Here is a 12,656-nt window from a genome sequence, read left to right as displayed (position 1 = left end):
TTTGAACACCGTCAAATCTTGAGGGGAGACAAGCTGGGGACTTTTAGGATTTAGAATTGATTTTTAAGTAGTCAAGTAGTGCGGTCAGAGCATTATGTCCAATGAGATTTCATCCTTTTCTCCACTGTAATCGATTTTAATGTTGAAATTCACGGCATTCGACTCCCTTATGACTTCTATTTGACCCCCACCCCCCCCCCGCCACTCTCCCAGTACAGCTCATTATCATTCAAGCGACAAAGTACCTTCTTGTCGGAGAGCCCTGACACCGTGTCAATGTACTCCTCCTGGATCATGAAGGCGGCCAGGTTAGCGGTGTACGAGGCCAGGAAAATGACGGCGAAGAAGGCCCAGATCAGCACCATGATCTTGCTCGTTGTTCCTCTGGGGTTCTCCACCGGCACGGAATTATTGAAGACTATGGCCCATAAAAGCCACACAGACTTTCCGATCGTGAAAGTAGACCCGCCGGCCTCTGTCCGGAGAGAGGAGAGAGGGAAAGAAAACGGTGAGCGGCCGCACGGAAGCCTTCCAACAAAGCCTCGGTGAACGATGCCCCAATTGGGGTTTGCTGGATATCAAACAATCTCGCGAGCTTATTGACGGCGAAGCGTGACCAGCGAGGAGAGCGGCCGCATTATGTCGCCAATAAACGTAACCTCGCGCGAGCGGTCATCATTCAAGTCTCCGTGATGCTCTGCCACGATCTGGCAGTCAAGTCGAGGAGGGAGGAGAAGGACTCCCTTAAATCGACGCCTAGTCAAGCGGCAGACGAGCGGCCAACGCATCCGAGGCATTAAATATCACAGGAGTAGTACAAACGACGCCGCTGAATAATAAATGGCCTCTTCAATGTTCGACACACTCGGATGCAGTTCAACAAGTCCCTCTTCGCCCGCTCGCGCTTGATTCGAACAAACGGGCGATTTATGTTTGGCGCTCCCGCTCAACAGGGGGCAGCAGGTTACATTCAAGCCGAGCGCACTTTACTACAATGGCCCACAGACGCTACCGATGGCCCGAAATGACACGGCTCATATTTCCCGTACGCCGGGATGCCGACCACCCACCGTGCGCTCGCGTCGAGGAGGCGCGAGGCAGCCTTTTAAACGTAACTCTCGGCGACAGCTCACTCAGAAACTGAGAGAGAAAAAAAAAAAAGGATAACAACAAATATGACACAGGGACCCACTGAGGGGAAGACATTTTTTTCCAATAAGCGGGTTCCTTTTTCTGTTTCCTTTTTAAAAGTTGCGATTGTGGTGGAAGAACAAACGGCCAAAACAGAGTTGGAATCATTCACTATTTGCATCTTTTCGGGCAAGTCAGCTCACATTTCGAGGCGTGCCGATGAGGTGCGGCTTCCTGGTGATGTCATGACTCCGACCTTGCAGGTGTCAAGGAACCTCGAAGCTATCGCGACTCACTATCACACCTTTAAGGAACCGAGTACGGGAACGTTGAACATTCACATTTTAATGAAAGCGTTCAAAAGTCTGAAAATGAACTCTGAAGGATTTTTGAGAAATAATCCAACTTAATTTTTTTACTTTGATGATTTGGTCGGCGCTTCCATCCGCCTAAGTGGTTGGCGCGAGCCAACGCTGTCGTTTTTTAGTTGTTTTTTTTTTTACACGCAACCCAGCAGACGAGGCAGCGACATGAATTTGAACGTTTCAGCTTCGTCACACGTCGTCTGGTTGCCACGCTGCTCGGTATCCGTAACGTTTTAGCGCGCCGCTTCTGGCGCAGCGATAAAAATGCCAGCGTGCTGCTAAATCAATCTGGACCCAAGGTGTCAATGCTGCCCAAGCGGGAAGACAGAGAGCGGCTTGGTGCGAGACCATTTTGCACCCCCCCCCCAAATATAAATAAATCAATCACGAAGACTCATATCAAGTTTGCAACACTTTTTATATCCACAACAACTTCCAGCCATGGATGACAAAGTGGGCATTTTCAGATGCAGGACTGACTCGCTTGGCCGTTGACATGGTCATGATTTTATTTTGGGTCAGTTCGCTGTGCCAGTCTGTCAAGATTGGACTTTTTGGACCGAAGATCTACTTTTCGATCAACCAACCTCCTGCGATCGACCCGTTACCGCGGATGAGCAACAGCCATAACGGGCCTGAAGAGGAACGAAACATAAAAATAAAGTAGACAGAAGAGTTGATGAGCGAGCAAACTCGTCACTCACTCTTGCCAGTTTGTAGACTGCGGTTGTAGCCCACAGGACTGAAGAACTCAAAGATGAAGACAGTCACAGCCACCACGGTCAGGCACATGACGAACATCATCACCCACACCGCTGGGCTGTAGGGCTCTTTGGAGGCAGACAGAAGACTCCAGTGAAAAAAAAAATCAAGACTCAACATCTGTTTGGATGCGTCACATAAAAGAGGAGGCCTCTTACCGAGGAAAGCAGATGGCGATACAGTTCCGTTGCTACGGGAGACCATGACGCTGATCCCCGTTTCCACAAAAGGGACAGAGAAATCCACAACCTCGGACCTCTCCTCATTGATCGTCAGAGAGCCAATGGCCATGTCTGCCCGCTTGTATACCACCTAGAAGGGACGGCCACCAAATGCACGATTATCTGAGCCACCCTCATGAGGACACGGAGCATTCGGAGACCCGTCAAATGTGCATGCATTCAGGGAACGATATGGTGCAAGTGCAGAACATGCGTGTCCTCTGCATCTGGGTTCAAGGTGAAAGAATAAAAAATGTGTTTGAAGACCAGTTTTAAGGATAGACAGAGAGCGGGTTCGCCTACCGTTTAAAGGAAAGTCATTCCAAAGCAAAGGACCAACAACGGAAAAATACCCCCTTGCTTAGTAGACCCCACTACCTTGATGGAGGAGCTCCAAGAAGTGATTGGCCAAATAAAATAATTCCAAAAATGAACTCCAAAATGTACAGGGAGCCATTGCAGAAATGTGCTCCCTCCTACGAGCTCCAGTTAGGAGGCGAGGCGGCAGCATTATGGACCACCTGCAGATGCTTGACGGAGGATAGGCTGACTCCAAAATATCGTGCGTTGCAGCAAGTCTGACTACCACAACTAATTGCCTTCAATCCATCCATTTTCGAAGCCGCGTGTCCAGTTCTGGGTCGCGGGTGAGCGAGAGCTCAGCTTACTTTGGGCAAAAGGCGGACTGCTTCCTTTACTGACAGTAGCGGCGCACGTACAGAGACACAATCACAGCATGACAGTCAGGCGAATGTACCGTGACATGAAGCTCGTATTGCGACGGCGAATCAAACTAGCCAGAAGCTCTTTGACATTGTTGATGCCTTTGTTTGCTTCGGAGAAGGCGTTGGGATGGGTTTGCAGGAGCGTGTGTTTACCATCATCCCTGTCCATTTAATTAGTGCAACTGTTTGCTTTTCCCATTCGCGCTCTGTCTTGTGTTTAATGGCCACCCAAGGGGCTGAGGAACGTTGCATACGGCATATTGACAGAAAATCCCGCACGAGTAAACGCGCCAACAGCACTCGCCTCTCCGATCATGCCGTTCCACACGCCGTCGATTTTCTTGCCGTGCTTCCCGTTGGTCACCAGGTAGAGGTCATAGGTGAAGCCGACGATCTTGGCCAATCTCTTGAGGATGTCGATGCAGAAGCCCTTGCAGCATTGCTTCATGGGAGCCACTCCCTCGTGATTGGCGCTACAAACCAGTTGCACAAAAAGGGGAAAAAAAAGGGAAAGGTTTTCAGGAAGCAAGAAAAGCACGATTGCACAGTTTGAACTCACATTTTCCATCACACCCTGTACTAAGATTTGGGGCTCCACATTCAATATACTGTCCGTTACTCTTCGTCGCCAACGACCAATAGTCTCCGTTTGACGACGGAGGTTCTCCACCCTTTGCTTTCCATCCACAATTGTAAATACAGTCAGGCCCAAGTTTTCTCGTCAAACACAACAAAATGGGTCATTTCCAAATTCGTTACACGCTCAGGTCATTTTTGGAGATCCTTCACTCCGTAAAAGGAGGCATCAAACCTGGCATTGAGAGGCCGCCGACAGGGCACCGAGTCCCGGATGCAAGTTCCCGACGCGGGGTCTGCCAGCTCCACGATGACAAATGGTCGCTCCTCGAGCGTGACGACACGCAGATGCTGAGCATCGTCTGGAGGTTTAAGGAAAGGCCCATAGCGGGACCAGGCCGGATAGCGCAGTCTCAGTACGCCATTCTCCCACCAGCCTACCTGGGAAGACAGAGAAGCGCCGTCAAACAAAGGCACAATTGCAGATTGCTTGCATCATACTTTGCGCTTCTTGAAAAACACAAATGAATTTAGTCGGCGAGTTGACATGCAAATTAGAAGCAGCAGGAGAATACCGCTCTTACGATTGACCTCAATGAGAGAATGATTGAAATCCCTATTAAAAAAAAAAAAAAAAGTCTAAGTACAGTGACGACGTTTAATCGCATTCACAAACAAAAGATTTCAAGACATTTCAAAACAAAAGGACATAAATAAAAAGTAGCTTCAAAACTATCTGTTGGCAACTTGCGAGTAGCATAACAGCGAGATGCCACTTCACCGTGTTTGTACGCAACTTCTTCCGTGAATTTGCTTTGAAGGGACTTTTTCCTTCCATGAAGAGCGGCACTCAAGTTTTGACCGAGTCGTTCTCCCGCAAAAGGCGGCCCAACAGCAGCGATAGAAAGCGACTCCATTGTCGCACTCAAAGGCGCAATGCTAATCAGTGCATGAGATTGCTTCGTTTCATCCACGTTAAGCTGCTAAAATCAACTTGTACAAAGCAGCTACATGGCCACAAATTGACCACTGAGACGAACGACCTTCTCTGTGACAGCCTCAATAAAAAAACATTTTTAAAAAAATCACATTGTTATCTCCATCAAGGTGTTATTTACTGCAGGCATGGCCATGCTGCTAGCTTCCATGATATTGTTACAGGTATCGGGGCCGTTCGCCTTACTTGCGACACACGGCTCTAAATTACAATTGCGATGCCGTGTTATGCTGGACGGGAGCAATTACCTGGCAAAATCATGCCCGTGCAAAGGCTACGTTGATTGATGGCACCAGACTCGTCATCCAGATTTGTTGCGCTCGTCATCCATTGACGCACAGAGCCGCATAATAACCACTTGGACATTACGGCTGGGAGTAAAATGCAACGCGGGTACACGTGACGGCACAAGAAATGGATTACAGACGTGAGCCGCTGGACACGGTCGCCCAAGCAAACAGCCTTGAATTTAGACGCCTTGATGCCATTTTGCGTCCAATTCAAGGATCATACCGGCAACGTATTTCGGTCTCGGCTGCGCAGATGTGAAAATTGGATAAAACGTGTAACCCCCAAGCCCATGCTTCATTAAAAATGTATCAGTTGCAATTAAAATCTCACACTTCAATCAGAGTCTGAGCAAAGGACCTACAGGGGACAACATGCGTTCAGCCCGTACGAGCCATTAGCAAGCACCCGCCGCGCTGCGCTCTGACTCATGTGTTGCTTTGTTCTTGGTCACGATAACATGTTTGCACGAGCTGCACATTATGCGCGTGGAAAATATCAGAATGTGGATTCAGGAATTTGGTTCACTTAGGTGCTAAAAGCACACTTTTTTTTGAATGATGCGTTACCATACAAATGCAAACAAGGCTCTTTTGACCGGTCATAAACACGAAAAAAAATAGAAATATATAAATAAACAACGATTCAATGATTGCACATAAAACTGTACGCTGCCGAAAAAAGTGAAATACAACTGAACCGTACCTCGGCAGTGATTCATTCATGTGCCAATAGCGGTCCTCGTACTGCGCTTCGAGAATGGCTGACGGTCAAGCAAGGACAAGGAATACAGTATCTCCTGACCCAATACTTTTGGCCAACAGTGGAAAATACACCATTGCAAGAAATGTGGAGAACTAGCAAAAAAGTACATTTGTTTCAATTAGCCTACACGTGACACCACACACACACACGCACACACACGCACACATTCTGATTTGGATTCCCGCTTCCCATGTAAAAAATTTTTTTTAAGCGCAATAGTCTTGGAAAACTTTGGCCTTAACTCAGACTGTATTTGAGTGTTGCATAGGGCTGATTGCCAGCTGTAATCAGCTCAAGAATCGCCACTTTCACAGCCGGCGTCAAAGTGTTCCGTTCCGCTCGGCCACTTTGCGCCGGTGTGCAAAGAAATGCTGAGAGGGTGGGGGGGCGATTGGGGTTGCTCAGCTCGTTTGAAAATACGTGCTTCTGAAATCTGCATTCTCGTTGGCCTCTCTGCATTGTCGCATTCGCTCGCCGTGGAATGTGAAGATTCTGAAAAGCACAAATGCCGATGGTGCACGCTCACCTGATGATAAAAGTCACCTTTAAGCCTTGTGACAAGCGTGACTAAGGCGACATCCACACAACGCACATAAATGAAAACCGGGTGCGCTTACGTGCAGCAGCCTGAGGTGTCCCCACACACACAGACACACACGCACACACACACACACACACACACACACACACACACACACACACACACACACACACAATAATACATGAATGTACTGGAGACGGCGTCGACAGCGACTGCTTAAGCGGGTTGAGAAAAGCCTGGCAGATTTGCGCAGGCAACATGGACGGCGAGAGGAAGAGGAGGTCGCTCCACTCACAGCTTGCCGCTTCGACCGCAGCCATGCAACAGGCCCCGACTCAAATCACAACCGGGACACAAATGTCGGCGTTCCCAACTCGTCGTCACTAAAAATCTGGTCAGCAAAAGAACAACCGCTCGGACGGAGGATGGACATCATTAAGAATTCGCATAATCGTGTTGAATTGATTGTTGGGTTGGTTTATTTATTGATTTTTTTTTTTTTTTTTTACACCGAATCAAAACAAGAAAAAGTATGAAATAGGTTTAATGACAATAAAACAGCTACTCAGAGGGGAAAATACCATTCAAACTATCTGCGAGTCAAACTCATTTTCAAGGAATGTTTTTGTGTGCACTGTAATGTGCAATGTTCGCTCTGGGCTCAAGCGGCGCCGTAAATGCTTATTTGTGGAAGACGCTATACAGCTTACATTCTCCTTCATTCGTTGGTCATACAGAGTAAGTGTAGCCAACTAATCCTCTCTCCAGGCGTTACAGTTGGACAACTGCCTTCGTTCCACTTGACCGAGTGAAACTTTGGGACAGCCCGTATATGCAACATAAGCGATCACAAGATACTCACATTTGGGTTTTTTTTTTTTGGAAATACATGGTCAGTACATGCAATGAAATGTACTGCAATAAGTTTGTATGGCCAATGTTTCGATCCACCTGTGCTTGTGTTGTTGTTGTTTTTTTGCCTCTGAGAGAAACTTTTTTAATCTCAACAGCCGACAACAACAAAAAATAAATACATAACCGCTGTAATGTTAGCATGGTAAAGCACTCTAAATTGTTAATCTGTTGTCATGAATGATACATGAGAAGGGAATAATAACAAAAGTTGCCAATAACAGCAATAACACACATTACCCGTAATAATGTGAAGGGCAGCTAGCTGCGGCTAGCACTCCTCCGTTTCTCTGTTTGAGCAATAGAGAGGCCAGAACTAAAAAAATAAACAGAAAGAAAAGAACTCGACACTGCGAGACGCACCGAAGACGCTTGATGAAAAAGGGGGTGGGGTGGGATTCGACAAGATTTTCTTCTTCCCACTCCTCATCTCGATTCTGTTTGTGTGGGGAAACACTTCCTTGTTAATTATGACATGAATTACGAGATGCGGCGGTTTATCTGTGTATCATTGTAAAATGCTCTCGCCTTGTATAAACGCATGGAGAGAAACAACCCCTCAATTGGAACATTCGGGAATTTAAACACACCACGTTTTCAATTTTGAAGCGATGACCCTTCTGTCTTTTTGAAGTCTTGATTGTAAATGTTCACGAACGTAGTGCAACACCCACGGAACATATCCCCCCCCAGCTTAAGGGACCCCGGCTGGTGCCTGACAACCTTCGGTAGCCGTTGCGCAGCGTTTTAGCAGCCGAGCGAGGACGCTCCTGGGCTTTCGGTAATGGCGCAGTCATTGTAAAGCCAACATTAAATATTCAGGGAGCGCCAACAGCGTGGATGTGCATACTCGGCAGATACGGGGGCTCTTATCCGCTTTCGCTGTGTTTGTGTGCAGTAGCATCCATGCAAGGAGGGACTACGCATACAGATTGCGCTCTCATTTCTACGTGCCAAGGCTTCACGCGCGTGCCTGTGTGTTTGTGTTTGTTTGTGTGTGTGTGTGTGTGTGTGTGTGTGTGTGTGTGTGTGTCAGGGGGCGGGGTACGGTACCCTTGGTTTGAGTCGAAGGACTTGCGTAGGAGCATCTAATTGAAAGGGATTTCAGGGACGTGGCAGGAGGAGTCAGCAGGTGACCACACAGGGTGACTGGACTCGGCTGGGCTATTAAGGCCAGCGGGGGTGGGGGGGGGCTGAGAACTTCCAAATGTGTCTATTTGTGCTCGTGTGCATAAACGGTACAGCACAGTCTTTGGTTCCACTTGTTAGGACGACGTTTGTGACCGTGTACACGGTGACGCGGCAAAATCAGGATGGCTTCATTTTTTTTCCCACCAGTGTAAGAACACAATAGTCGGCCATCACAGCGGAAGGGGAACATGCCAAGGCGTTGTCAAACAAACGCCAGCTATGTAGAACATGCACAAAGTGTCGGGCGAAACATGCACACAATCTATGGGCTAAGACGCAGCACAATTTGAATTTCATCTGGAAGGTAGGATCCGAGAACGCAGGCGACAAATGAGAACAATCAGCGTCTTTCATTTCTTTCCAAATGAACCTTGAAAGCGGAAATGTCTCGGTCCATATTTATGACGGCAGCGTCGCACTTTGTTTCTTTATCGATTTAAGAAAAAGGTACATTTTGCACCAGAATGTACGCGCAACGCTACAGTGCAAGGCTCACTGACGAAAGTCATCATTCTTACACTACCAACAGGAAGAACTCGGCAACATTTGGACCGTAGACGATTTGTCAGCACCTGGGGACAGCCATTTAATTAATTAATTTATTTATTTTCCGCCGCTAATGCTCCTCATGTTTCAAAGTCTTGCATGAGCAATGTCTTTCCTTTAATTCCCGCAGAAGATGTCCGATGCGTGAAACCTTCAAATGCCAATGCCCCCGCCCCGCTTTGAAAACCAACCCGAGCGCCTTCAGCGATGATCTGGCCCAACCAATTGAGACTTGTAGTTCGCGAGCTAGCTTTGCCGACACCCCGTCAACGCAACTTCCCTTTTGGGCAGGCCACTGTCGTGGCACCTTTCGTTTTTGGCTGTGATTGAACAAAACCGAATATGCTAGCTGCCGCTAGCTACCGACTGGCTAGCAGTGATTCACATTGTCATGGGTCGTGTGTGTTATTGCTGACATTTTTTTCCTAAATAGATCAGCTAAATACTTTTATCACTTGTGACAAAAAGGCAAATTTTGTTTTGAATCCCTTCTCATGTATGGACAAGAGTTTAAAGTGTCCTTCACCATGCTAATATTACCGTGTTTCTGTTTTTTTTTTTTTGTATGGCTGTTAAGAAGATTAAAATGTTTCTCTCAAATTGCCTGCACAGTTAATCAAAGTTTTATGGTGTCAGTTCGACCTTGGAATGGACACAATTAATTTCCAAATGAAATTCGAACAAAACAGAGGTCGAACAGCCTCCCTACACAGATTAGGCCAGAGGTTTTTAGCTTTCACTGGACAAAATGATCAAAAAGGTAAGTTTTTTTTTTTTTTTGACAGCCCAAGTGCAGACGCAAAGAGAGCGCAGTCAAAAACATGCAGCCGGCATCTCCCGACAGCCTCAGGCACTGGAAGAAATATTGAACTTTGCGTGAACGTAAACCCCTGTGACCTTTCCGATTCTCACTGTCAGGTTTATGTTTCGACATGCCAATGCTGCATGCACAGATTTGTTCATCCAGCATGTAAGGAAATATCAGCACAAATTCGCCTCCGACTGCTTTTTTGGCCTCGCAGCGACTCATCAAGGGCAACATCTCAACAATGCAAAAATGCAATGCAAGCTGCTCGCTTTCGCTTTTGTCGAGTGAATTCAGAAATTGTGTTTGAAATACATGATACATGTGTGAAGATAACTGCTGAACTCGTGAAAAGACTGACGTGACTGAATTTTGGTGAGAGAGCAATGACATTTTCACGATTTCGCCGATTTCCAACCTGCGTCAGAACCGATATAAGAAGCGAGCACCTTAATTATCATCAGTTGGCGGCAATTAGCTCGCTCTGCTTACACTGCCCAAAAATGCATCTTGCCCGGACACAACAGCTTACAAAACAGCTCTCTGTACTTATTTAGATTCCCGAGGAGGCGGACGTCCATCCCAAGAAAAGCGCCGGGAGCCAGCTAGCTCAAAAGCTAGCTGGTGGCTAATGACTCTTGGTCGTAATGTGGGAATCTCCACAACACCCCGGTGCGATTCGCTGAAGGTTTTGAATGGATCACATTTTTGGGCTCAAACATATAGGGAGGGACGTGTAGGCATTTAAAAAAAAAAAAAAATAGTGCTTAAATGAATTCTTTTTTCAGTAATGTGTGATTTCCCGCATTTGGAGGACATGCATTTGAGAACAGAGAAAAACGGACTTGATTCTGGATTTAAAAAAAAATAATAATAATAAAAATCATTCCAATTGGGCGGTTTTCTTAAAAACACACTTCTCTATGGTGTGTTAAATTTAAAAGACATTTTGATTTCACAGGGACGTTAAAATAAACGGATGGATCTTTTCTTGCCATCAACATTCAGCACAAACACACAGCGAAGAAAAAAAAACCTGATATCATGTCCTTACATCTTCCCATCCTCTCCCAGGTGTCCAGGAAATGACATCCAGGAAGGGATTGGCCAGGTAGCCGTCAGCGTCGAAGGAGTAATCTCGGCCACCAAGCGTAATGTTACTGAAGTACCTGTGTGGGGAATACACGCAAGAGACACAGAGAGAGACGGTCAGCTTGGAAGAGCAAACACATCCTGTCTGGTGGCTGTCAGACTTCATTTGGTGATTAGATCTTTGCTCAAATCATCTGACGCGCTGTGAAGCCACTAATAAATCCTTTTGTCCGATAATCCCGCTGGACGGACGTTTTAATTGTCTGCCGGCGTCAAGCCGTCCGCTGCGGCGGGGCGGCAGAATGCAGTAGCGGACGATGAACAGCAGGGAGCAGCGCAAATACAAATGGCAAGAAGAGCGTCAGCCGTCCCTGGACGTAGTTCAGAAGCAAATGAGAGCCATCGAGTCATCATTCCCTTTTAATTGCTACATTTGTGCTGCAATTCATTTACAAATGTCACAGCAAATAAGCTAGCAAATGACGTCTTTGGCTCGTTTTCCAGACTAATCCATCCATACGACCGCGTTGTTTGCAGTATCTCAAGGAGCTGGACTGAGTGGCATTTAAAAACGAGCAGTGATGATAAGCCCGAGCACTCGGGCTACCTGTTGGAGTGCGCCGCTGCCTGTTTGCACAGGCTAAGAGGAATATATTAAAGAGGGTCATTAATATACATGAGACACGGTCCGCCTGCTACAGACGCCCGGATCATTTTGCCAACTCGCAAGCAGACGCAGCAATAACTTCTATTTTTCCGTGGACGGTCGCCGGCTCCGAAACTCTGACGTCTGACACCCGAGTCCACCCGTGTGGCATTCCGCTCCCCCTTAGCGAGCCACGGACTCATTTCCTTGTCTCTCACTCGCTTTGTCGTCCTCCAAATTTTCTGTCTGCTGTCCCCAACTTTCATCCCAACCTCCTCCGGGCCCGCCGCTCTCACCTCATCCTGCCCCGCATTCTCTGTGTCTGATTGGCATCCGCGGCGCAGTTGGTGACAAAGTTGGGCCCGCCCGTCGTCCCGTAATCCTTGCGCATGGCCACGGCCCCGTGCGTCAGCACCGAGACCCCTCGCGCGATCCTCCGGCGGGGCTCGTCCCTCCATCCCTGGGGCCGCACGGCAAACAGAGCCCTGGGCAGGCTCTCCATGCCTAAACCTGAGAGAGCCGGCCCCACGGCGAACCACATGTGCGAGGCGCTGGCCTGACCCGCGGCCCAGGCCGCTCGGAACACCAGCTCGGCCTCCTCCTGGGAGCAGTACAGCAAGCGGACCTGCCGGACAGCAGGAAAGTGGGGGTGGGGGGGGGGCGGGGAAGAGGGCAGACACACACACAAGCTAGTGAGATACAGAGGGGACAGGGAAGACGTGGAGAGAGAGGGTTGGGGAGCTCAGGGAGAACGATGGAGCAGAGGTGCACCTGGACGGGACGGGCGGAGGAGCTCGGATAGGCAAGGCCATGTGGAGAGATAACAAATGTGCCGGGTGAGAACAGGAGGAGAGACAGCGGTAAAGCCTTGCGATAAGACTCAAGCGGGTGTAGGATTCGGAAAGCGAGAGTGAATGGAAGCAACTCGTCGGAGATGGGAAAACGTCAAGTCATTCCTGTGAGAATGGATTGCGGGAAAGGAAAAGCAAAGATGACACACGCCGGTCAAATAGAGAGAGAGAAAGGATGGCAGGAGATGATGCGATGAATAAGAAGACAGGAGAAGGAAGACAACGGTCGGGGAAAAAAAAAA

At 48.0% G+C, this 12,656-nt stretch overlaps 1 protein-coding gene across 1 annotated transcript in view; it reads right to left on the bottom strand.

Moving 5' to 3' along the window:
- The window catches only part of grin2db (glutamate receptor, ionotropic, N-methyl D-aspartate 2D, b), a 47,540-nt gene that overhangs the window by 9,260 nt on the left and 25,624 nt on the right, over positions 1 to 12,656 (bottom strand). Inside the window, exons 5-11 of the mRNA XM_019869174.1 lie at positions 11,860 to 12,188; positions 10,880 to 10,994; positions 4,016 to 4,221; positions 3,509 to 3,680; positions 2,417 to 2,570; positions 2,201 to 2,326; positions 246 to 475 (exon numbers count right to left, since the gene is read on the bottom strand). Of these exons, the coding sequence (XP_019724733.1) occupies positions 246 to 475; positions 2,201 to 2,326; positions 2,417 to 2,570; positions 3,509 to 3,680; positions 4,016 to 4,221; positions 10,880 to 10,994; positions 11,860 to 12,188 (1,332 nt within the window). The remainder of the gene's footprint in view (positions 1 to 245; positions 476 to 2,200; positions 2,327 to 2,416; positions 2,571 to 3,508; positions 3,681 to 4,015; positions 4,222 to 10,879; positions 10,995 to 11,859; positions 12,189 to 12,656) is intronic.

The sequence above is a fragment of the Hippocampus comes genome, unplaced genomic scaffold (assembly GCF_001891065.2).
Source record: "Hippocampus comes isolate QL1 unplaced genomic scaffold, H_comes_QL1_v1.1 scaffold67, whole genome shotgun sequence".
In the NCBI taxonomy this organism is placed as follows: domain Eukaryota; kingdom Metazoa; phylum Chordata; class Actinopteri; order Syngnathiformes; family Syngnathidae; genus Hippocampus; species Hippocampus comes.
This window is presented reverse-complemented; position numbering and strand designations above follow the sequence as displayed.